The 22,302-nt window shown below is 37.1% G+C and overlaps 1 protein-coding gene across 6 annotated transcripts; it reads left to right on the top strand.

Annotated features, from left to right (window-relative positions):
• The first annotated feature begins 5,764 nt into the window (after positions 1 to 5,764).
• LOC104531886 (nucleosome assembly protein 1-like 1) lies at positions 5,765 to 22,054 on the top strand. 6 transcript variants are annotated; one of them, XM_010176909.2, is made up of 15 exons: positions 5,765 to 5,796; positions 7,051 to 7,080; positions 7,796 to 7,884; positions 9,288 to 9,390; positions 12,508 to 12,649; positions 13,112 to 13,192; positions 13,446 to 13,574; positions 14,035 to 14,106; positions 14,765 to 14,904; positions 16,573 to 16,718; positions 16,804 to 16,823; positions 18,090 to 18,212; positions 19,201 to 19,233; positions 19,643 to 19,690; positions 21,328 to 22,054. In XM_010176909.2, exons 1-15 carry the CDS (start codon positions 5,768 to 5,770, stop codon positions 21,361 to 21,363), a joined length of 1,221 nt encoding a protein of 406 aa, XP_010175211.1. In that variant the 5' UTR covers positions 5,765 to 5,767; the 3' UTR covers positions 21,364 to 22,054. The 6 variants fall into 6 exon arrangements, with proteins under 6 accessions (XP_010175211.1, XP_028943035.1, XP_010175213.1 ...); XM_029087202.1 differs by lacking the exon at positions 5,765 to 5,796 and having other exon boundaries at positions 7,050 to 7,080; XM_010176911.1 differs by lacking the exon at positions 5,765 to 5,796 and having other exon boundaries at positions 7,050 to 7,080; positions 19,640 to 19,690; positions 21,331 to 22,054.
• Positions 22,055 to 22,302: the final 248 nt, after the last annotated feature.

Raw genomic sequence — 22,302 nt, 5'->3', positions numbered from 1 at the left:
AGAGAAATACTCTCTTAGGAAGTTTTATATTTCTTTTTATATATGAAGATTTGTATTTCAGCCTTTCAGGATGGCTGCTGTTTTCCTGTTATCAGTGATGGAAAGGGGAAACTGCAACAAGCTATACTGATTAATTTGTTTTTTTTTAAAAAATGCTTTTTTAGGTTTTTTCAGATTTGAATTGAAAGTTCTGTATCACTTCTAATAATTAAAGATTGTTTTAAATAGAAATTGCTAGGTTTTCTGCTATAGAATCTTGGCATCCACAACAAAGGCTACATTGTGTGTTAATTACCCTATTTTTAAAACATGATCAGGGAGATCCGATCAGTGGCAGAGACAAATATGCAGATATAATTCAGTCTTGATTTTAAATTGCAATTCTGTAGTCCATTTCCCTCCTCTTATGGAGACTTTTTTGCTGCAAGAGTAAACAGGTACTATCTAAAAGTCAATAGAAATACTACAGAAATAGAAGAGTTCAGTATATGTTGACTGAATCTTAATTACCTGATTTAAAAATTAGTTAAGGGGAAAGCTCTAAAAAGTGTTTCCACATGAATGAAAGCAAGCCCTGCAGTTACTAGTGACAGAGTTAGTTATATATATGATCACTCTGTTTTGTTTTGAAGAATTTGAGTTTTGCCCGTCACGTAACTGGCATTCTTAATGCAAGTTGTAGAGCACTTTAAAGTTGAAATTTGGAAAATCTGTGTTTTCATGCCATAATGTGTTGTGCTGAGGCCTGTAAGCTCTAGTGAAATAGCTGCACTGGCAAATTGCTGAAGTTGCTGCCTTTGCTTCAGGAATTGTTAAGAAAAGCAAAAAATAACACTTGAAGGAAGGGGAGAAAGTAGACAGTTTCAGTTGTGTTGATTCAGCATTATCATGATTTAGTGTTTTTGTTCTCTACAGCCAGATTCTGGATGTTGCCACGTTATCACAAGGCAAGATGTTGTAGCATACAGTTTCACAGTAACTTCAGACTTACCTAACCCTATTCACAAATTGTTATAAAAGGTACTCACCTGAGAGGGCTTCTGTATCTTGACCCTGCTAATAGTCAGGTAACTGCAGGTCTAGCCCTGTACGAAGAAATACCTAGCACTTTTTTTTTTAACTTTACAGCTGTTCAGACATTGCTGATGAAAGCAAAGGAGTGTGCATAGCTAAGGAAGAACCACAATAAGCTTTTCCAGTGGCATTTGCCAGTTACATTTGCTTTAGCTGCCTGGAGGATCATTCAGCAGAGAAATTTGGTGTTCCCTTTATGAAGGGGGCGTATCTCCCGTGTGGTGATGTGCTTCCCATCTTGGTCAGTTTAGCACTTGCATGTGGCTAAAAGTTCTGAGTGTATTTTATCAAATGCCACTATTCATCTGAACTTCTTATCCTCTGCTTGGTCCAGAAGACCTTACTGAACCTTCTGCTAAAGATTCCCAGATATCACCGTGCCACTTCACATTTCTGCTGTTGACTGTGATGTCTTTTGGATGTAGTGGATGGGTTGGTGCTTGCACAATGAATTGCAACAAAACCAAAGGGTTTGACTTACTGCAAGGGTCCAGTGGCACGTTCTTGCTACTGTATTGAGGAACCTGGGTTCCTTCCTTCCATTGACCGTTAGCTCCTTTTTCAGACTTCAATAGCCTTTGTATTAGTACAGTCTTGTTTATTATCTCATACTCTTATTTTCTGTGCTTGTATTTGAGCAGACAATCTTAATTATCTACTCTAGATTTGAAAATTTAAATTAATTTTGTCAATTTTTGGTCTCCCACATTAGCAGTCAGGAATCTTTTGTTAACAGAAGAACTTCAAGCCAATAATAAAAGGAAATTGTTTCTGAAGAGTTGAGTGGCTGATAATGTCTTTCATCAAATAGATGTGGTATCTTGATGTTCTAGCATAGGACTACTCTGCTCACTTGAGATTGATTTCTTTTTTTTTTTTTTACCTTCAGCTTTCTTAAGAAGGCATATTTTTCCATAAGAATAATATAATCTGTTTGTAGCATGTTTATCTGCCATGTTAATGATAGGCACAATATTCCCTTGTTTCACGACCAATTTCCTTGCTAGTGTTAATAGAAGCTTTGTTAATTTGATCACCCAAGTAAAAAGGAAATACTTGGTCTTCTGCTTGATTCCCTTTAAAATGGCATTTTTTAATCTGATACATTATGCAGTTCTTTTTGAAGAAGACCTAAATACTGTCCTAGTTACTACTGAACTTTAAGACCTTTTCTCATTTTCCTACCTAGTGGTTGATACCATAGCTTCTGCCAACAGTTGTGAGATGTTTTTTTAGGTCTTAGTATCAAAAAATGTGAAGAGTGTAACTCTGTGCCATGTACTGTGCACTTTTTGAACAGTTCACCCAGTTCTGCCATTGATGTAAGTGAAACTGCACTTTGCAGAGCATCCGAACTTGTTAAAGTTACAAACCTCTTAGTGGTTTTCAGCAAACTACTCCGAAGTTATTTTGAACATCTACAGTCAAAGAGCCTATTTTTATGGATCTCTATACTACTTTTTTAATTTTTGTTTTCTTTTTTGATGCTGATTATGTAAAGGAAAATGTTACAAGTTGCCCTCCTGGAACGCTAGGCAGGAGCATCGGTTTGAGGTAACTTTCAGTGAATATATTGGGCTCTGGTTTCCCAGTCTGTAGTAGAGTTGAACTTGGCTGGTATGATGTCATGTGTCTGGCACCTTTGGTTTCTGCACACATTGCACATAGCTTACAGGACTTAATCCTGATGGTTTTTTTCATACACTATCTGTCCTCTGGCTGGACCTCTCCTTTCTTCACTGACATCTGACTTGGCCTGCTTAGTTTATTATTTCACGTTACAGCTTCTTAATCCCACATGGGGCTAATTTGTGTTCGGTATTTTCTGTTAATGTGTTGCTTTCAGCTGCCCAAGGCTCGCCAGAAAGAGGCTGATGGGCTGTTCTGTGGACAGGCTGACTTATTTGCAGTGCTCTGAATTATTGACTACTGAGAAAATTAGTTTGGGCAAAAGGGTGAGTAAACAAGGCTTGGCTGTAGCTTGGGTCCAGTATCCTCAAAAAGCCCATTTATGTTCCTTGAACTACTCAAGAACTTTCTTCTACTTGCTATTGCAAGCTAATTGTGTGAGCAGTTCCTCTAGAGAAGGGGAAATGATGTTTCCTGAAAGGGAGGGAATGGGTATGGTGGGTGGTACTGTATCCACAGAGATGCTGAACAGCTGAGATCTGTTGGCAGCCTGCCAGGCTCAGGGCTTGTGCAAAAAAGCTGCTGTTGTGCTGGAGGAACTGTCTCTCAGGAATGTCTTGCTGCCTCAGCTGACTCCTAATTCACCTCGCTGTGACCTGTCTTCCTGAGGCCGAGCGGATGTCAGGGTAATCTAATACTGGCATGCTTACTTGGGACACTTACCACTGACCTTCAAAAAGGAAAGGCTTCTCACCAGAGTGTTTGTGTCCGAGCTGTAACGTGGCTGGCGCTGCTCTGCAAACTCAGACTGGTTTCTGTGCAGATAAGGGCAGACTGGGAAAAAAGGAGAGTCTGGGAAGGGCCAAATATTTACAGTTTGTGTTTCTGTCTTCACTTGAGCAAAATTACTTAGTGAAGAAACAATAGCCTCTGAAAGCTTAGTGATGAGTAACTTGAGGATAAGCACATGGCAATATCACTATTAGTTTCTGTATGTACTGTGCTACATTTTTTAAAAAACATGACATTAAAGAGGTGAAATGTCCTTTAAACATAATGAAAATAGCAAATTTTCATACTGTTTTGGTAAGATTTAAGGCAGCTCTGAAGGATGCAATCAAAACTGGCTAAGCTTGTGCTGGCTTAACAGTCTCCTGACCTTTCTGTTTTGAAAAATAACATGTTTCTTGTGATGGCAGGCATGCTTGTGATTGAGCTAACCTCCCTGTATGAAAGAGGTTTTAAACTTCAGCCTTTAGAAAACTTGCACTGTAGCTTGCTTTTCTATGTTTTTGCTTCCTTTTTGCAGCATGAACTTCCTATGTGTTCTCCTTAAAGTGCTGCAAAGATAAGATATTTACTTTCCTATGTGTCTTTTTACAGTGAGCAGCAAAACATTGTAAGTGGAGCCTCTGGGCACCTCTGTATTTGACCGTAATGCAGTGCTACTGGCTGTAGCTGTTTAAGTAAAAGGGAAATAAAATATTTTAGAAATAAGGAAGTTATTTGCCTGCTGGCTTTTGAACAGGGGAATAGGCTGCCCTTTATTGGTGCTCATAAGCCTTTACTTGCAGTCAGGAGGCCTAGATTCTAAGTAGTATCTCAGCCCACAGCAATCACCTAGACACTGAGGCTTGAAGAAGCCAGCTGTAACCAGGTTTTTTGTAATCCTCCACTGACAGCTGGTGAACTGATACCTCCCAGGAACTACTTCAAGGAGTGAGACCAGTGAATGCTTCTTGCTGCTTATGTGCCAAGGTGCAGCTGCTGTTCACAATCCTAAATGTACCACAGTCCTCGGAAAAAACCGAGAAGGACACCTGTGTGGTTTTTGTGGAGAGCTGGGTGAATGAATACTATAGCCAAAGATTTAGTTTTGGAGAGATACTGCAAAATAAATACTGCAGTGATGGATTTTAGTGTTACTGATGGTGGTACCTACTGTGTCCGAAGCTCTGGGTACTAGACTGGGGCCTTGTATTGGGCATTGCGCAATAATAGTGGAGGCTGTCTGCTCTGAAGGAATGTATTTTCTCAGTGCTTTTCTGCCTCTGCACTTTTTTTAGCCAGTAGAACTGTGTTTGCAGAGAAGCTTATGGTTGTTTAAGTAAATGATGATAAACTGAATGTGATGCAACTATATATCCATGCTAGTGGGTTGCACAGATAAAGCTAAATGTCTGCCAGTGTAGTTCTGTTGGCATACTGCCTTATAGCCTCCTCATACAAGAACTGTTGTCTAGAGCTGGAAGACGACAGTGTCATCACACAGTAGTACCTCCTCAGTTTGCAGAAGAACTCTTCCAACTGCGAATGTTCTGATATTGAGTTGTGTAAAAAGTGGAGGGAAGATTAAAGGATGAGACATGAAAAAGACTGATGCAAGGAGAATAGGACGAATGGGATGAGGCAGATAGGAACACACTGGAGGGAGGCTCTGAAGTTGACAGCAGCTTGATACAGTCTATTTTAGTTTCCAAAAAAAACTTTGAAGAATATTATTCAAAGTCTTTGAGTAAACTGGGCCATAGTTGGAAAACAGACAGTGCTTGCATGTTTTGTTTGAAAGCCAGGAAGCAGAGGGTGAGTAACTGCCCCTTGCAATGAGGAGAGAGAGGCAGGCAGATGCTGGACTTCCATAGGGTTCTGTAATGAGATTAATGCCTTCAGCATGGTCATAAGTGGTGATCTTAGAAAGAGGGGTGAACAGTGAAAGGATGAAGATTGCTGATGACAGGTAGTTGTAGTTGTTCAGAGTGGTGAAAACAGGGGCCCACTGAGGAATTCAAGAACACACAGACTGCTGGTGAAACTTCCTCTGCCACACTATTGCCTGGTGTAGAAAAGTCTGACTTAGTTAAGTTCTCCGAGCTGAATGTTGCACCTCAGAAACGGGATTTTAGCACTTTGATACTTGAGTGATAACATGAGCCACCTGCATGGTTTCAGAGAAGATGAAATAAAAATTTATTATGAGATTGTCAAATACTTGCACTTTCTGAGCCAACGTGGTTTTTTCTGAATGTGATTGAAAGCTAGAAGAGTTTCTGGGGGAATTCTTGACATGTCATTGCCTTTTTTCCTAGTCATCTGCTAATTCCCACTGTTGGAGACAGGGTGGATGCTTCCTAACATTTTTAGGTGTGACTCGGTCATAGCCAATCTCATGTCCTCATTGAGGAAAAAAATGTTTAAATGAACTGCAGAAGTTGGTCTCTTTCAGCAAACCTGTACCTAAGGTGTTTCAGCTGCTGTTCCATTTAGTCCACTGGCTTGGTGAGACCACAGGGTGTGTGTTGTCCCTAGTCACACCTTTGTTGAAAGAACTGCCTCAAGTTTTATGGAAAATGAAGCTGTATTTGATGGGGAGAATGGAGGGAGGAAATGTTGATCTCTGCAAGGAGCAGTAATAGTTTGAGTGTGATCACTGTCTGTCACATTTACATAGAAGTGTGTGAAAGGCAGGTGAGCTGTGCATCTCATGATCTTTTGCACAGTGATACTACCAGTGTTCTTGAAAAGATCCTGCACGAAGAACAAGAGGAAATGTGTAAGGAAAAAGTTTTATATTTTGCATGGATATAAAATCTTTTGCAAATCAGAAATAATGCTGATTGTTATATCACTCAAGAAATAGAGACATCTAAATGTCAGTTGTAACTGTAATGTGTTTTGTGTTTCTATAATTCTATGCTGTCTTTTGAGAATGGTATCCAAAAGAGACTCTCTGGAATTGTTGTATAGGCAGCTTGCATCCATATGTAAACCTGAAGTCACAAGACAGGCAAACATTATCTGAATTTCAAGAAACTTAAAATGAGTCAAAAATGTTACTGGAACTCCTTGATTTTTTTATTGAATTGTTAAATGTCCTTTGGTTTACAGTGATACTGCCATTATATTTGATAGCAAAAACTGTGTTATTTTTCTGAAATAGATTGATAAGTAGTTGGTTCTCTAGTTTTTCTGCATACTGGGGAATTGAAGCTTTTTGATTACGTGCAATCTTCTAAATACTCTATTGCCACTGTAAACCTGGTCTAGTGGAAGGTGTCCCTGCTGATGGCAGGGGGCTTGGAAATAGATGATCTTTAAGGTCCCTTCCAACCCAAACCATTCTTTGATAAACCAGAACAAAGTTTTCCAGTTTTTCTGTATGCTTTAGAGTGAGAGCTCAAAAAGTGCACAGGAGATAAGCCCCTCCAGACTATAATATTTATCTTATTTATTAAAGCTGATGTGGTGTGTGTTTCTTTCCTTTTTAGTATTGTGGTACGTGCCTATAGACCTTTTAAGTGAAGTGTAATGATGCTGTTCTTACATTTTTGTTTTTTTCCTCTAGGATTTGAAATCTGGGAGAATGGCAGACATAGACAAGTAAGTAAAATCCTGTAGGTTACTGAAGCAGGCTCTAACTGTGTCCTGTGCTGTACTGCTGATGGCTGTTATCTCCAGATACATGATAGACAAGGTCTAGGTACTGGTCTTAGCACTGTGGCAAGATGTGAGGTTTATAGCATGTGGGAGAAAAGCTTAGTTGCTCAAACCAAGAGGGTTCGAGATCTTAATTGTAAGTAAATCTAAAATTGGGACAAGGTACCAGTCAGCTCTGCTATGTTAGTTGCAATTCTGGAGGGGAAAACTGATAGTACTGCCCATTAGTATTGTTTCACTGTACATAGTTTTTTGTATACTTCAAATGCTCACATTTTGTGGCATTCAAAGTATAGTTTAGGTGAACCTACCCTCAATTCTCAAAGCTTGCACATCTTAACAAAGAGGAAGTGTAGAGCAGAAGGAGGCTTTGTCTTGTTGATATGAACAGGAGCTGAAAGAATTCTGTTGTAAAAAGAAATCTTCAAAATTCTGAAAAGCTCCTAGTTCTTTAAACTGTTCTGAGATTGTTGAATGTGAAACTTGAATCTATGAAGATAAATTTGGCTTTTGCTGTTAAGACTTCTATTTTGTCGTAGATCAAAACTGATGCAATACTTTGCTTCTACCCGTATGATCTCTAACTCAAGCTCTTTAAACTCATTATAGTATTTTATAAAAGTAACTTCTTGATCCTGTTGCTGAATATTCCTAATAGCAAAGAACAGTCTGAACTTGATCAACAGGATATGGAAGATGTTGAAGAAGTTGAAGAAGAAGAAACTGGTGAAGATGCCAATAGCAAAGGTAACATTGTAAACAAGGGTTTCTAAGAAGCTGCATCTGTGTTTTCTAATTAATGTGTTAAAACGGTTTTACCGTTTAAAATACGGGTAATGGTAAAACATAACTACTGATGCACAACTGTATTTAAATTCTGAAGCAAGGACTCTTTTTTCCAGTTGTATGATTTTTATTAGTTGTCTGCAGTCACTTAGTTATGGTTTGTACCTGTTCAGGCAGTGCTGGGCACCTCTGAGGATGTATAATTGGAAAAGAAAGAATTATTGTGGGTATGTGAATTAGATTCTTTGAAAACTAAAATATCAGGTGCATATATGTGTGTCTCATTTTTTTTGATCAGTTGCTTAGTAATTTGTTGCTGAATTGTTTGATTGTGAACAGAACAAAAATCATACTTAGTGTTACCACTCTTAAAATCAATAAACCCTTTTTTCCCCCTTCAGCAAAAAAATCTGAACGTGTATTGGAATACTTGTTTTGTCTGTGCTGAACAGTCTTACTCATGCTTTGTAGTCAAAGACTGGGGGCACAGATAGAATCTGAAGAGCAAGTATCCAAAAGAGAAATAACTAATAATCTCTGCAATAAAATTATTTTAACTGCTGATAGTGCTACATTGTGTGATTTGCTTGAACAGAATAATTACACCAAAGAAAAGCAAGATAATTTTGCTGAAGATGATGTTAGAGGCTTCACTGTATCTATTGAAAAAAGTGTTTTCAAAACTGGATTGCAAAATTCTGAGGAACACACTGGTCAGCTGAAGAACAGCTTACAATATTTAAATAGTCAGTATTCAGGTGTCCCGAAGGAACCTAGACGTGAACAATGTGTATTTTTAGTGATTAATCCCATCTATTTAGATGAGGACCCGAGAGGAAATTATGCTCTAGGAATCTTGGAAGAAAATTGGATTTTATGAATCAGAAACAAGTTTTAATAGTAGGTTTTAGGTTTGTGAAGCAGTTTTAAACCCAAGTCTGAAACTCTCGTTTCTTTCAGTTTACCTAAAATGGAATGAAAATACCAATTTGTTTTTATTGCCTTCTTAAAGTAAAACCAAATTCTTTTACCTTGCCTTTCCTTAATGAATTCAAAGTAAAAGCAGTCAAGGCAAAACTGGTGCTTGTAGGGGCATCATACAAAACCTTCCTTTTTAACTGAAAAGCTCAGCTTGCTGAATAGTAGCCATTTTAATTGAGGTGCTGCTTCTGTGTTCAGGAGAGGATGGATTTGATCCATGCTTCCAAAATAAAGAGGTGTTTGACATATGCCTTTGCCTATCTTTCTTTTTACAAGTGTATATATAGTAAATCTGCTGCTCTTTTGTAGTATTAAAGTAACTTTTGTTTCAAGATTAGTCCAAAAGCACTATTGCACTTATGTAATTTTCTTTTTTAATTTAGCTCGACAGTTGACTGTGCAGATGATGCAAAATCCTCAGATTCTTGCAGCCCTTCAGGAAAGACTTGATGGTCTGGTAGGAACATCTACAGGATATATAGAGAGGTACAGTATTTGTTCAGTATGTGCAGAGTGGTATAAATGGTTCTTTTGCTTTCTGAACAGTGTTTTCTGTAGGATTAATAGTCATAAACCACTGTCTGTAGGATTAATAGTCATAAACTAGAGAGCAGGAAAACTAATGTAGCCTGTCTGTAGTGCATCTCAGAATTGAAGTTTTTATTTGGGCTTTTTTGAAGAAAAGAATACTAAAATATTAGCAGTGAACAACCTTGTTCTGTGCGGTTACAATATGGCACACTTTAAAAAGTACTTTCCTGTTACTCGGAATGTCTTCTGTAGCTTTGCCTTAATAATGAAACATCAGTTATCTTATGTATGGACAAATACTCGGACACCTGGTGTCTCTAATATAGAGTGCAACCAGGAGCTAATAAAATTAGGACTGTTGTGTCAGTGCTTCATGTGGTATGTATCAAAACTTGCAACAATTGCTTTCTAAAATTTTCTTTACTTGATCTGCATTAACAGATGGAAATTTTTGACTCTTTTTCATAATTTCTGATTGTGTACAAACACTTCATGTCCATAGGAATTGTGAAGTATTCAGCTGCCTGGCTGTGATAGGCTCCTACATCGCTATTGGCTTGAACTAGGGCAGCTCCCGAGTAACAGGCACTGCTGCTGCTGCTACTCATACAGCTTCCCTGTTATAGACAATAGCATGAAAGAAAAGACCATTTAACTAACAGCCTTCCCTAATAAATGCTGGACCAAGAAAGAACATGGAGCCAAAGGGTACCCAGGTTGTTTCTCTTCTAGATACTGTGCGCTATAGGCTTTCTATACCCAATATTTTTCTTCTGTTTTTCAACAGAAGTTAATTAACCTCTGCTAATATTTGAGGTCCTTGATCTAAGAAGTGAACAAAGATGATAACACTGATTTACATGACATTCTTCTAGTCAGCTGCTCTCTAAGATACTGTACCAGTTTCTTCATCAATTCCAAGTACAGTAGTGCATTCTCATGTCACAAAAGCATTGCGACTTTGCTATTGTTACCAGATGCTTACCTAGCTTGCAGTGCAAAAATAGCTGGAAAATGTGTGTAGCTTGCTTGCACTTTCTCAACATATGCATGCTGTCTTAACCATGCTTTACAGGTGCCTCTTACATGTCTTCCCAAGTAGTCTTTTGAGCTCATTTATCTACAGAGTCTAGACACTGAGATGGCACAGAAGTTAGCAGGAATCTGGGATCCTAAAAGCCAGTTATGTGGGCTGTTACGGAACTAGATGCATAAGCTGGTAGGAAACTAAACAGGTTCCAGGAAAACATCTGTCTGCTCAGGTTTAGAATTTGCTAATTGCCTGGCAACTTTCCAATAACTTACCTCAATACCTGTGCTTGGCCTCAATAATTATAGTGAAACTTACTTTCATAGAGCAAAATCTCCCCCAGCTGCTCACAGGAGGTTGTATTCTTGTGTAATTATAACATTTGCTGTATTCACAGCAACAGGTTTTGCTTGCTGCTGTTGTATTTGTGCAGTCCAGTTCATACTTCTTGGTCTGCTTCTCCATTTTGGATTTACTTTGTAAGAGCTGTCTCTTTCATTATATGACCTTTGAAATTTGAACTAGTTGGCGTGGACTGTAATGAAATATAGCTTTGAAACATGCAAAAGATTCTAGACTCTCTAATAAAAGGGTTAAAATCTCTTACATACTGGAGCCGGACATGCTACCTGTGTGGCACTATCTTAGAAATTTCATAGTACTTTATGTGCGGTTGCTGGGACAAGTACTCTTAGCCTCGATATATGCGTGTGTCATTAAGTAGGTGATTGTTGTATGACTTACCTGTGTGGTCATAGTAATTTTCTTCCTTAACGCTTTTTTCTTTAACTGAACATGCTACTTAAGTTGCTGTTAGTTCTGATATTGTACTTGAAGGTAAAATTACAGCAAATTATTAACTTGCCTAACTTCTGGGAGAATGTCAGAGTAACAAAAATGTTATCAGCCCTGTATGAGCATACGTAACTAAATGTAAGCGGTTTTGGTAGTTTGCGTAGCAGACGGACTTTTGCCCAAATTGGAAGTACTATCTTAGTAACCAGAAATAGATATTCATGTTGAGCATAAAGCTATCAAGGAGAAGGGTTCTGCATTTTAAAGTGAACAAGGATGTTGAAACATGTGCTTGTCCTAACTAGTAGGGGTAAGATAGGTTTAGTAATTAGTATGAATCTTCAGTGTTTAAGGTAATATATTCTTGTTTACTTCCTCTAAGCTGAAGCTCGTCCTAACAATTAAAAGCAGTTGTTTACTGCTGTGTTCTAAATAACATGGCACAACTGCTTAAATAAAATAAATATGGCAAGTTAACATATTAAAGTTCTGTAGCCACATGCTGGGGTTTGGCCACCTCACAGGTGATGGAGCTGTCAGCAGTCTACCCCATGAATCTCTCACCAGTAGCCTTGATGTATGTAGGTAACTTTCTGTCCTAGCAGTTAGTCTGTGTTTACTACAGTGAAACTTTTATTAAAGAGTTGTAGCTGACAAGTATTTATAATGAGGATTGCATTGATTGCTTTCCTTTTACACATGTATAAAACAGGGGCTCATTTAGCAAAACAGTTCTGGGAGTGGCAGTTAATACGTCAGAAGACAGTAGCACCAGCTGCTTTCCTCAGTGAAACACAAATGTGAATTTTGAAGATGAACTTCCTTAGTGAAGAATAACTCAGTTTTCTTGAACTTTCTTTCATAAAACCAGGCCAATTAGTGATAGAACCTTTCTTAATTTTGCTCAATTGTATGAATTTACGATGCTGCTCATTGATAATGTAAAACTTGTTTTTAGTATGAAGTTTTGTTGCACAAGTTTGTCTCATGATTGGCCCAGGTGTTTGGAATACTCTGGTTCTGACTGAGATTAACCCTCAGTTTAAGAGCCTGTGCTATGTTAGTTTCAGTCTGCACGGTACAGTGGGTCATAGTTTTGATTTGTACAGCTTTCTGCAGCTTAAAATAGAGTGTAAAAGCAGTTTTGATGCAAGTTGGTTAACTTGTGAGGGGACTGGTTAAGGAGGAGTCAATATGTGCTTAGAATGCAGTGTTAGTAACAACAGTTGTGTCACTGAATTTTTCAGCTTGCCTAAAGTTGTTAAAAGACGTGTGAATGCCCTCAAGAACCTTCAAGTTCAGTGTGCACAGATAGAAGCAAAGTTCTATGAGGAAGTTCATGAGCTGGAAAGAAAGTATGCTGCTCTCTATCAGCCCTTATTTGACAAGGTATTTTAATGCTAATCTGATTTGTACTTAAAAGCTTTAGCTAAAACACAAGGGAATATAAACTGAAAACTTATGCATGTTCAGAATTACTTTGGTCTCCTATGTGCCCATTCAATTCAGTTGACACCGTTTTACCATCCATGTGAATATCAACTAAGATTAAGGGGGAGAAGAGTTCAGTCTGTTCCATGGTTACCAAAATCACTTAAATATACCAGGCCTCATCTTGTTAATTGAGCAGATGTCAGATGGTCTGGTAACCTTTCTGGAATTTTGGTGCTTATTTTAGTGTGTTGAAAAGCTTGTAACTGCTAAGTTGTCTTCTAGGTCCAGAAGAAAAGTTTTGATAAATAGTTAATGTATTACTAATTGTGGAACTTTAGGATTAGGAATTTATTGGTTAGGACATTGCTGGTTGCAACAACTACGAAACGTGAAAATATTCTTGGTTTAATCTTCCAGCGAAGTGAAATCATCAATGCCATTTATGAACCTACAGAGGAAGAATGTGAATGGAAAGCAGACGTTGAAGAAGAAATTTCAGTGAGTATCTTAACTGGTTCTCTTCAATATCTCAAACTTTAGTATGAAACAAGATTCAATACAGTAACTAAAGCTTAAAAAAAAATTGGGTACATAATGATTACTTACTTGCTTATAATAATAATAATTCTTAATGATTGCTTAAAGCATGCACATGAAATTTAATCTGTACTGGTATCAACATAAAATTGTTAATGAACCTTTTGGGCACTCTTTTAAAATCAAGAAAAACTAACATTTTTATTCTATCAAGGAGGAAATGAAAGAGAAAGCCAAGCTTGAAGATGAAAAAAAAGATGAAGAAAAAGAAGACCCTAAAGGAATTCCTGAGTTTTGGCTGACAGTATTCAAGAACGTGGACTTGCTCAGTGATATGGTTCAGGTAGGTGGTGGTCCAGGCTTGTTTAAAGCTGTGTCAGTACTTAATCCAAGTATCTTTTAGGAAAGGAGCAGGAACAGTACTTGGATGTCATTTCTGGTATTTTATTCAAGTGAGAGCACAGAGCACTCTAATATACCTTCTTACTGTGATATTTGTTGAACTTAGCTTAGTTTACTAATACACTTTTTGTGCTTATAGGAGTGTGTGTATGAGGTATGTAAAAGGTATTGCTAAAAACTACTTGGTGTTAGCATGGATTTAGGTTGTGTACTGCAGTGGAAACTCTGTACAGCCATTGTTGCCATCTACTGGTCACGTTCATGGCAATGTTTCAGTGCTGTACCAAGGTTCTTGTCCTATGTAAAACTCATTCTGAATATGTTTTTTTTATCTCTACAGTGTCTTAAATCTGCTGTGCAATTGCATGTTAAAAAAATTCAATAAACTGTTTTCTTTACAGGAACATGATGAACCTATCCTGAAACACTTAAAAGATATAAAAGTGAAATTTTCAGAAGCTGGACAGCCTATGGTTAGTTTAAGCTATTAAACAAGATTACTTTTGTGTTATCTTAACACTTTTATTTGTATGTGTGGTTTGTGATAGCTGATTCTCTTATGGCAATCATGAGAAATATGCAGCTGCTTCTTGTCTTCTGAAAAACAGTACAAGGACCAGTGCTAGTCTTGCAGTATCCTATGAATGAATATATACTTAATTTAACCTTCAAATTCTGTTGAGTTAATAATTTGGCCTTAATATCTGATGACTAAGTTTCACCTTTAAATTTTGATACCTTCAAGTACTTTTTGTATAACTGTTATAATAGGATATAATTTCCTTGTCAGAAACCAGATAGCTTGCTAAGTTTTAATGTTTTAAATTTAGAAGTTATCGCTGTATGTTAGCACCAGGAAAACTGTACACAGTGAGATCTTGTGTGATTTCTGCAAGTAGTATATTAATAAGCAGAAGATCAACATGGTAAATGGAAACACTTGCAGATTTATTTTACAACTTGGGCATCAATTTCCAGAATAAGTTACGTGTGTGCACCACTTCAATATTGGTAGGATGGATATGTTCTGCTGCATGTGTATTTTTGGTTTGGGATTTTAGGTACTTAGAAGTTAAATGTATGCGTTGCTAAATTGTTAAAAGTTGTTGCTCTGCAATTTTTTTTTTTAAGAGTTTCACCTTAGAATTTCATTTTGAACCAAATGACTACTTCACAAATGAAGTATTGACAAAGACATATAGAATGAGGTCAGAGCCAGATGATTCTGATCCCTTCTCCTTTGATGGACCGGAAATCATGGGTTGTACAGGGTAAGTGCTAATAAATAAATTTAAGGCGATGTAACAGTTTCTTCCTCAGTGTTATCCAACTGTAGACTTACAGCATCTTGGGCAGAGGCTGAAGAAGGTACAGCTACCTAATAACTTGTAAACAGCTGGGTTCCTCTCGAGTTTTTTAGTGTTTTTCAGTAGTGTCAATATAATATATATAAAACTTTATATTTTATATTATATAATGTATAAGTATATAATGAATGTGCATATAAATAAAAAATCTAATCTGTAATTATATAGAAATACTGTTTTGCAATCACTAAAGCTGGATTGCAAGGTGGTTGATGTTATCTTTTTGTAGACCTTGATACCTTTTTCAAAATCTATTTGATCACTTCTTTTAATCTTTTTGTATTTCTGACACGCAGCATTTTGGGTAGTGTGTTCCAGTTTTTCTTTCTATATTGCAGTTATCTAGTTTGTTTTATAAGTGTTGAATGTTTGCCTCTCAGTGTCTTTCAGCTGATCTATTTGAGGAATGAAGAAGAGTCATCTCCTATTAACTCCAAGTTCCTCATGATTTTAAAGATCTGTTACGCTCCTTTCTCTGTGGTGTCTTTTGTTCTAAATTAGCTGTTACTCCTCTCACTAAATACTCTACTTATTTTGTATATGTACATGAACAGAACGACCAGAGAAACTGGAGTTGTACTTAATTAGCCTTCCAAGTACATTTGGGCTCTATGCATCACAGCCTATTCAGTTGCTTTCGTATTAATGTCTCTTTAATGTTCTGATTGTTCTTCTGACTGATAGTAACTAATTTAGAGCCTGTCACTGCATAGTCAGGGTTGATTTTACCTATATATTAATCTGCAGATACTGATACTGACTCTTATTTACCACTTCATTTCCAGGTCATTTAATGTAACATATTTCTACAAATGTCCTGTAAGATTTAGTCTTAAGTGCTTGAGCAGGTTTGAGCAAACTGTTTTGTCTTCCTTGGTTTGGACTGTTTGAAAAGCATAAATCCTGATAGAAGTTACTGTAAAATACTCTGCTTCTGTGAAATTAATTTACTCCTAGTCCTTGTTCTGTGTTTTAACTAAGACAATCTCTTCTATCCCAAAACAGTTCACCTCCTTCCTTTGAGACTTTAAAGGAATCTAGGCAGAAACTTCTGCACATGTGGGCAGTCTTATTGATGTGACTTCTTTATGTACATGTGCTCAGAGTTGTGTGAGTGTCAGACAAGCCTGTGGGCAAAAGCTACACACCTGCTTAATGCATTATTTTAAGGGCTTATTGATTACAATGATTTTGTAATCAATTACAATGATAGCTGTGGTAATTTTTGGCATGTTACTAGCATGACCAGCTATGACATTACTTTATAATGGATAGGTAGCACTAAAAATGATGTGACACCATTCCTTGATAGGAAACTACATATAACTCAGTAGCAGATGAAAATTAGTATTTCAGAGGTTGAGTGGGGAAGGATGAAAAAACTTCAGTCCTAAAATGAACCTGTTACTTTTGTTCTAAAAAGTATAAACTTATTAAAAGATAACATTGAATAAATACTACCTTAATATTTTATATTCACTGTACCTGTTCACTTGTGAGAGTCTCAGTAAGGTACCTGTAACAAGGGGAATGATATTAAGCTGCAGGCTTTTTTTTTTCTTTCCTCTCCAGTTGCCAAATAGACTGGAAAAAAGGAAAGAATGTTACTTTGAAAACCATTAAGAAGAAACAGAAACATAAGGGTCGTGGAACAGTTAGAACAGTGACAAAAACTGTTTCCAATGATTCTTTCTTCAACTTCTTTAGTCCTCCTGAAGGTAAGCTGAACATTACTTTATCTCTGTTAACTTCAGATGTAGTATGAGCTTCACTCACTTGTTTCTTCTCTTATTTTTCCTACAGTTCCTGCAAGTGGAGACCTGGTAAGTTGGCTTATTTAAAATAAGGGTGTGGAGGGGAAACACCAAGAGAATTTGTGCCTTTAGGTACAAAGCATTTGTTTGGAAATTTGTTTAATGACTTTAGCTTTAACTGTTTCTGTATTTAACTGAGAATACTTGTGATAAATAGTATGTATTTGAGTTTCCTTTATTAGAAGGAGTATTTGTTGAGTTGGATGTTAGAGCTCAGTTTAGTAAACTTTAATAGCTTATCCTTCCTGAAAGCTACCTTGGCAATTGTTAGCAGTTGTACAAATGTAGTGATCTTTTTTATTAGCCTTTGGTCTAATGGGTGTAAATCTTTCCATTCAGAAAATGCAGATGATCTTTTTTATTAGCCTTTGGTCTAATGGGTGGAGTAAATCTTTCCATTCAGAAAATGCAGATTATCTTCTCTAATGGCTACATGTATCTGGTCTGTATTTTATGCTGTTAAAAAATTCCCAAGCTATTAACTCTTGGAGAAAGTAATAAAACAATAACAGAAAACTGCAAGAGCCCACTCTTCTGTGTACTCACTAGTAGAAAACTCTGTGGCAATAAGCCACGTTTTTGTAAGGAGGAAAACTTCCAAAACCACTTAACAGTCATGAATACATCATGCAGCTTGAGTGAGAAATCTGATTAAAGCGTTGGTATTGACACCAAAAGCTGTATGTTCATAGTGTAATAAATAAATAAATCAAGATTTAGAATTGAAGATAACATCTCAGATGGGAGACAACAGAACATTTGGTGTGTAAACAAAAGGAGTGACAACCTGGGATTGGATTGGAGAGAATTTCTAGGTGTTCAGGTGCTTCACAATTGCTTCTTCACTAGGAGTCATGGAGGTGATGCACTGTAGGAATCAGGAGTAGCTTATAAAATCTTTAATTAGAATGCTCACCTGGCTAGTGTTTAGTTCTTAAGGGTATTGTGCATACGAACTGAAAGTCTATGGGAGGCATTAAACATTTTTTCTACTTGGAACAAAAGCAGGTTGGCTGTGGGGGAAGAATAAAACTTAAACTCCAGAATTTTGCATAATTAAGCTTACTGAAGAAGCAACCCCCCACTGCATAATGCAGGTGGGCTGTTTAGAGTGTAAAACTTGACTCCACAATTTCAAGCAAGCCCTGAATCAAAAAAAAGTCAGCACATAGGATTTGTATAAATATGACCACACTGAAAACTGAGCAACTTGTGCTTTTGTGTAAAAAAGTAGTTATTGGCTTATGATTTAGGAAATAATGTTGTTTTCTGCAGGATGATGATGCTGAGGCAATCCTTGCTGCAGACTTTGAAATAGGTCATTTCTTGCGTGAACGTATAGTCCCCCGATCAGTGTTGTACTTCACAGGAGAAGCTATTGAAGATGATGATGATGATGTAAGTATAATATTCTTTCAAAATGCTAAAAGCATTGAAATAATGTTGCTTAAAGACTGTGGATAATTTCTGGATTTTGTAATGTTGGTATCCCTAGAATGGGATGTATCAACATTAGTTTCAGCTGAGCTTCCTAGAGCGTTCAGTAAAGAGTAGCACGAAGGTAATTAATCTTTGAAGCAGATGGCAAAAGTAGTGGTAGAAGCTGAACATTTAGAGGATGTCCGAGTTGAATTTTGTGTACTGGGGTGGCATACCCAATATGTTGGTAGCTGCAAGAGAACAAAGTAGTCTATCTAGCTACTCAGCCTGTTCTTGGTAGCCCAGTATCACTGTAAGCACTAAGTTCCTTGAGATTGAAGCCTGATCCTTTCAGGAGGGCACTCTTCTTAAAAAATTATAGATAAGCACATTCAAAGCATGCCAAGATATTCAAAACAAGCTCTGCAGAAGCTTGAATTAAGTGCTTTAAAGGTGCTAAGCTTAAAAAGAAACCAGAAAATTCCAGAACTTTATATGGGTAAAATATTTTCTCTTTCCTGTTTCCACACAAAAAAGGACAGTTTGACAGTTTGATTTGGCTAAGTAAAGTCCTGCCTTCAAATTCATTTTTAGAATGTAAAATGGTAGCCCTTAGTCCAAAGCCTTGGCTTGGCTAGGTAGAAGAGGGAAGTGACTGACTGTACAGGTTGCCCTTGGCTTTGAGACACCCTACTGGCCAGAAGTGTTATCACAGTCTAATAAGCACTTCCAGTGTTGTACGTAAGGAACTTAAGGTAGACAGTTTTCTCTGCCAGAGCATCGTTTTAAGCGGTTGAACATGGTTCATGATGATGCATAAAGCATTTTAAAATCTGTCAGTTATAGGAGGTTCTCTTAGAGCACAATACAGTGTGGTCTCTGGCATCTACTTGAGTTATCTGGCTGTACTTGAGCTGTAAATGGCTGCATTTATGACACTATCAAAACCATTTATTTTCTTTCCTAGTATGATGAAGAAGGTGAAGAGGCAGATGATGAGGTAAGTTGATGGTTGGCCTTAAATTAAGTGGTTTTCCTTTTGTAGTTTGTTACCTGGAATAAGAGTTCCTTTACTTTTGAACGCTCTGGACACTGAAGTATTACTTATGAGCAAAAGATACAGTGCATTGTGTTGTGGATCTAGGGTGAATGTTAAAAAAAACAACCAACCAAAACAAAACCAAAACCCCAAATCAAATAAAGACAACCCTAAAGTGTCTTAGAAATTAAGTTGCAATTGATGTCAAAAGATGCTATGCTTTGTAGAGCATGGCATATACAATATGCATAACTTAAAGTGATAATTAATGTATTTAAGAGTAGAATTTAATCTTAATTTTCTTGAAAATTGATGAGGAGCTGAATGTGGATAAGCTAGAGAAATATAAACAAGTGTTTTCTTTCAGGAGGGGGAAGAAGAAGCAGATGAAGAAAATGATCCTGATTATGACCCAAAAGTAAGGAATTAAAAATAATGTTTGAAGTTTGTGCATGCATGCACACACTTAGTTTTATGTAGGTTAAATCTTGATTTTTAGTTTAAATGTTTAGTCAATACTTCCTGTAGTGAGTATGTTTTGGCTGAGACTGTTTCAGTCCCAGTTCTGACAGAGTAATATTGGTTGAGCAACTTTTTTAAAGGCAGATTTTCCCACCAGAGTATAAAACTGAGGCCTTTTCAGGGTAGATAATAGCAAATCTTTTATTGCTTAAGGTAGCAGAAGTCAAGATTCAGGAATGCATCTCCATCCAAAGTACTAAAATGTGAACAGCCAAGAACAACTGGCAGCTTTCTTATTCCATGGGAAGGACAAAAGACTAGTCAGGGTCAGTTTGCTGGAAAAGTGATTGTTAGCTGCTCAATTCATAACTCTTTTTCCTAGCTGAGGGAAAGGTGTGTTTGGCCTCCTGAAAGCATCTCGTAGTGGTAGGTGAAAGTTGCAGTCATGAAAATGAAGTGAAGTTCATAAAAATGAAGTGAACAGTCATGAAAATGAAGTGAACTATGTGAACTTAAAATATCTGCTGCAAGATGTGCTTGTAATTTCAAATGAGAAGGCAGTATATTTTTCAGTAGGAATGGTTTAAGCTACAAAGTACTGTTGAAAGAATTACATCATCTTATCATTGTACGTAGAAAGATGTAGGGTACAGAACTGTTAATCAAACTGTACAGCCTGTTTTTGATGTTTCATCTCCTATAGTGTATTCAAATCGCTTCCCATTCAAGAGAGTTTTGGAATCAAAATTAAACAGCTGCAAAATGAGCTTCTTATTTCCACCATTTCAGATTGCTTTTCTAAGCTAAACAGAACTGAGACAGGGCAAGAATGTATGCTCAGTTTCAGAGAGAACTGCCAAAGAGCTAGAGACAGTAGTGGTACTATGCTGTAATCCCATAAGAATAAATAGTTGTAAGCTGATCACAGACTGAAAGCCAGCTGGATTTATTAAAGCACTGTGATCCTAGAATAGCTATCCAGACCAAGGTAGTGGAGTAAAATTTGCAACTGAACTGTCCCCAAAAGTTAAATTCCCCTATTACTGTGAGATATTGCTGGATGTCTGTTTCAATATAACAGAAGAAATTTTCCATGTTAGATTTTTCTAACTGGAATTTATTGCAAAAGATCTTTCCAGAGCGTTAAGAATGTACCGTGATTTGATATTTTACTGCATTGCTCTGCAGTGGCTTCTGGAGTAAGGTTGTGCCCTTGTTACTGACCACAGGAAGTTTATTTTGCATCAAACTGTGTAGAAGGCTTGGATACTTCTTTTGAGCCAGGTTGTTTGTTACTACACATAACTCTCCCTTTTCCAGTTTCAGTGTCTTTCAGAGTGTCCCACCACACTTAGTTCTGAACAGCTTTTTGTTCTGGATCATACACCTGTGCATTAACAAAGCCAAAATAAAGTCATTGTGGACGTTGTCGTGTCCAAAGGCAGTGGTATTACTAATACTAGGCAATTAGTTTAAGGGAAAAGATGAAATAAGAACTTTAATACTGGAATTTGAGAAAGCATGTTTAGCAATATTAAGAGTGCTTTTAAAATACTGGTATCTGTAAACTCATATTTCCCTTTTTCTCAACAGAAGGATCAAAACCCAGCAGAATGCAAGCAGCAGTGAAGCAGTGTGTATGTGGCCTTGAGGATTACCTGCACTGTAATAGCCTAAACACAACTATTAGTTACTTACAGCCTTATGTTTTGTATCTTGGTAGGATTAAGTAACCAATTTGTTAAAAAAGAAATCAAACACCTAAGAACCAGTTTAAAATGTAGGTTCAATCTACCTAGCATTTTAACAGTATAATTTTCTGCCAATATGTAGAATGCAGTAAATCCCCTAAAGCATGAATGTTAATTCATTGCTACATAGTTTGGTTCTTGTGAAGTCTTTGTCATGTAGCTATTAGACTGCAGCTGTGAAGATTATCAGAACTGTTAACTGAGACCAATATTTGTTTAGAGGAAACTCTCTCCTGAAGAACCAACCAAAGTATTTTTCAGCCCAGTAGTCTCAACGGGTTTAAGTCTGCTTGCACTAGCTGTGCCTTCATTACTTTGTTATAGAAATGGCAGTGACATGTACTAACTAGGAGATGGTGATGCATTTTGAATTTGACTACTTGAGAAGACTAGTATAACTTGTTTAATTTCCAACGAGACCACATTAAACATTCATAACTGTCAGCTTGTTTATGCTATGGGTTTTGTATTTTATGTGACATAGTGATCTACAAAAGAAACCTAGTCATCATATTAAGGTTATTGTTTACCACTGGGGTGTGAATAAAACCTAGTATTTTCAGAAGCTAGTCTTGTTTTATTATGATGTGTGTATCTTCATATGTAAACTGGTAAGGCATATCTCATGCTGCAGTTCACTTCTTACTAGAACCAAAAGTTGAGAGTTACTGAAAAGTAAACTATATAGCATTTTAAAAAGTTTGGAAAATTTGATCCATACTTTCCACTTGCAGTGTGATACTTGTGAATCTGAGCTGGCTGCTTCAGTGCTTGGTCAACACTGCCATTGTGGAGAAGACAGGTTTTTAGAAGTGGG

The sequence above is a fragment of the Antrostomus carolinensis genome, unplaced genomic scaffold (genome assembly GCF_000700745.2).
Source record: "Antrostomus carolinensis isolate BGI_N321 unplaced genomic scaffold, ASM70074v2 scaffold21291, whole genome shotgun sequence".
Lineage (NCBI taxonomy): Eukaryota > Metazoa > Chordata > Aves > Caprimulgiformes > Caprimulgidae > Antrostomus > Antrostomus carolinensis.
Note: the sequence above shows the minus strand (reverse complement) of the source record. Positions and strands in the feature narration are given on the sequence as shown.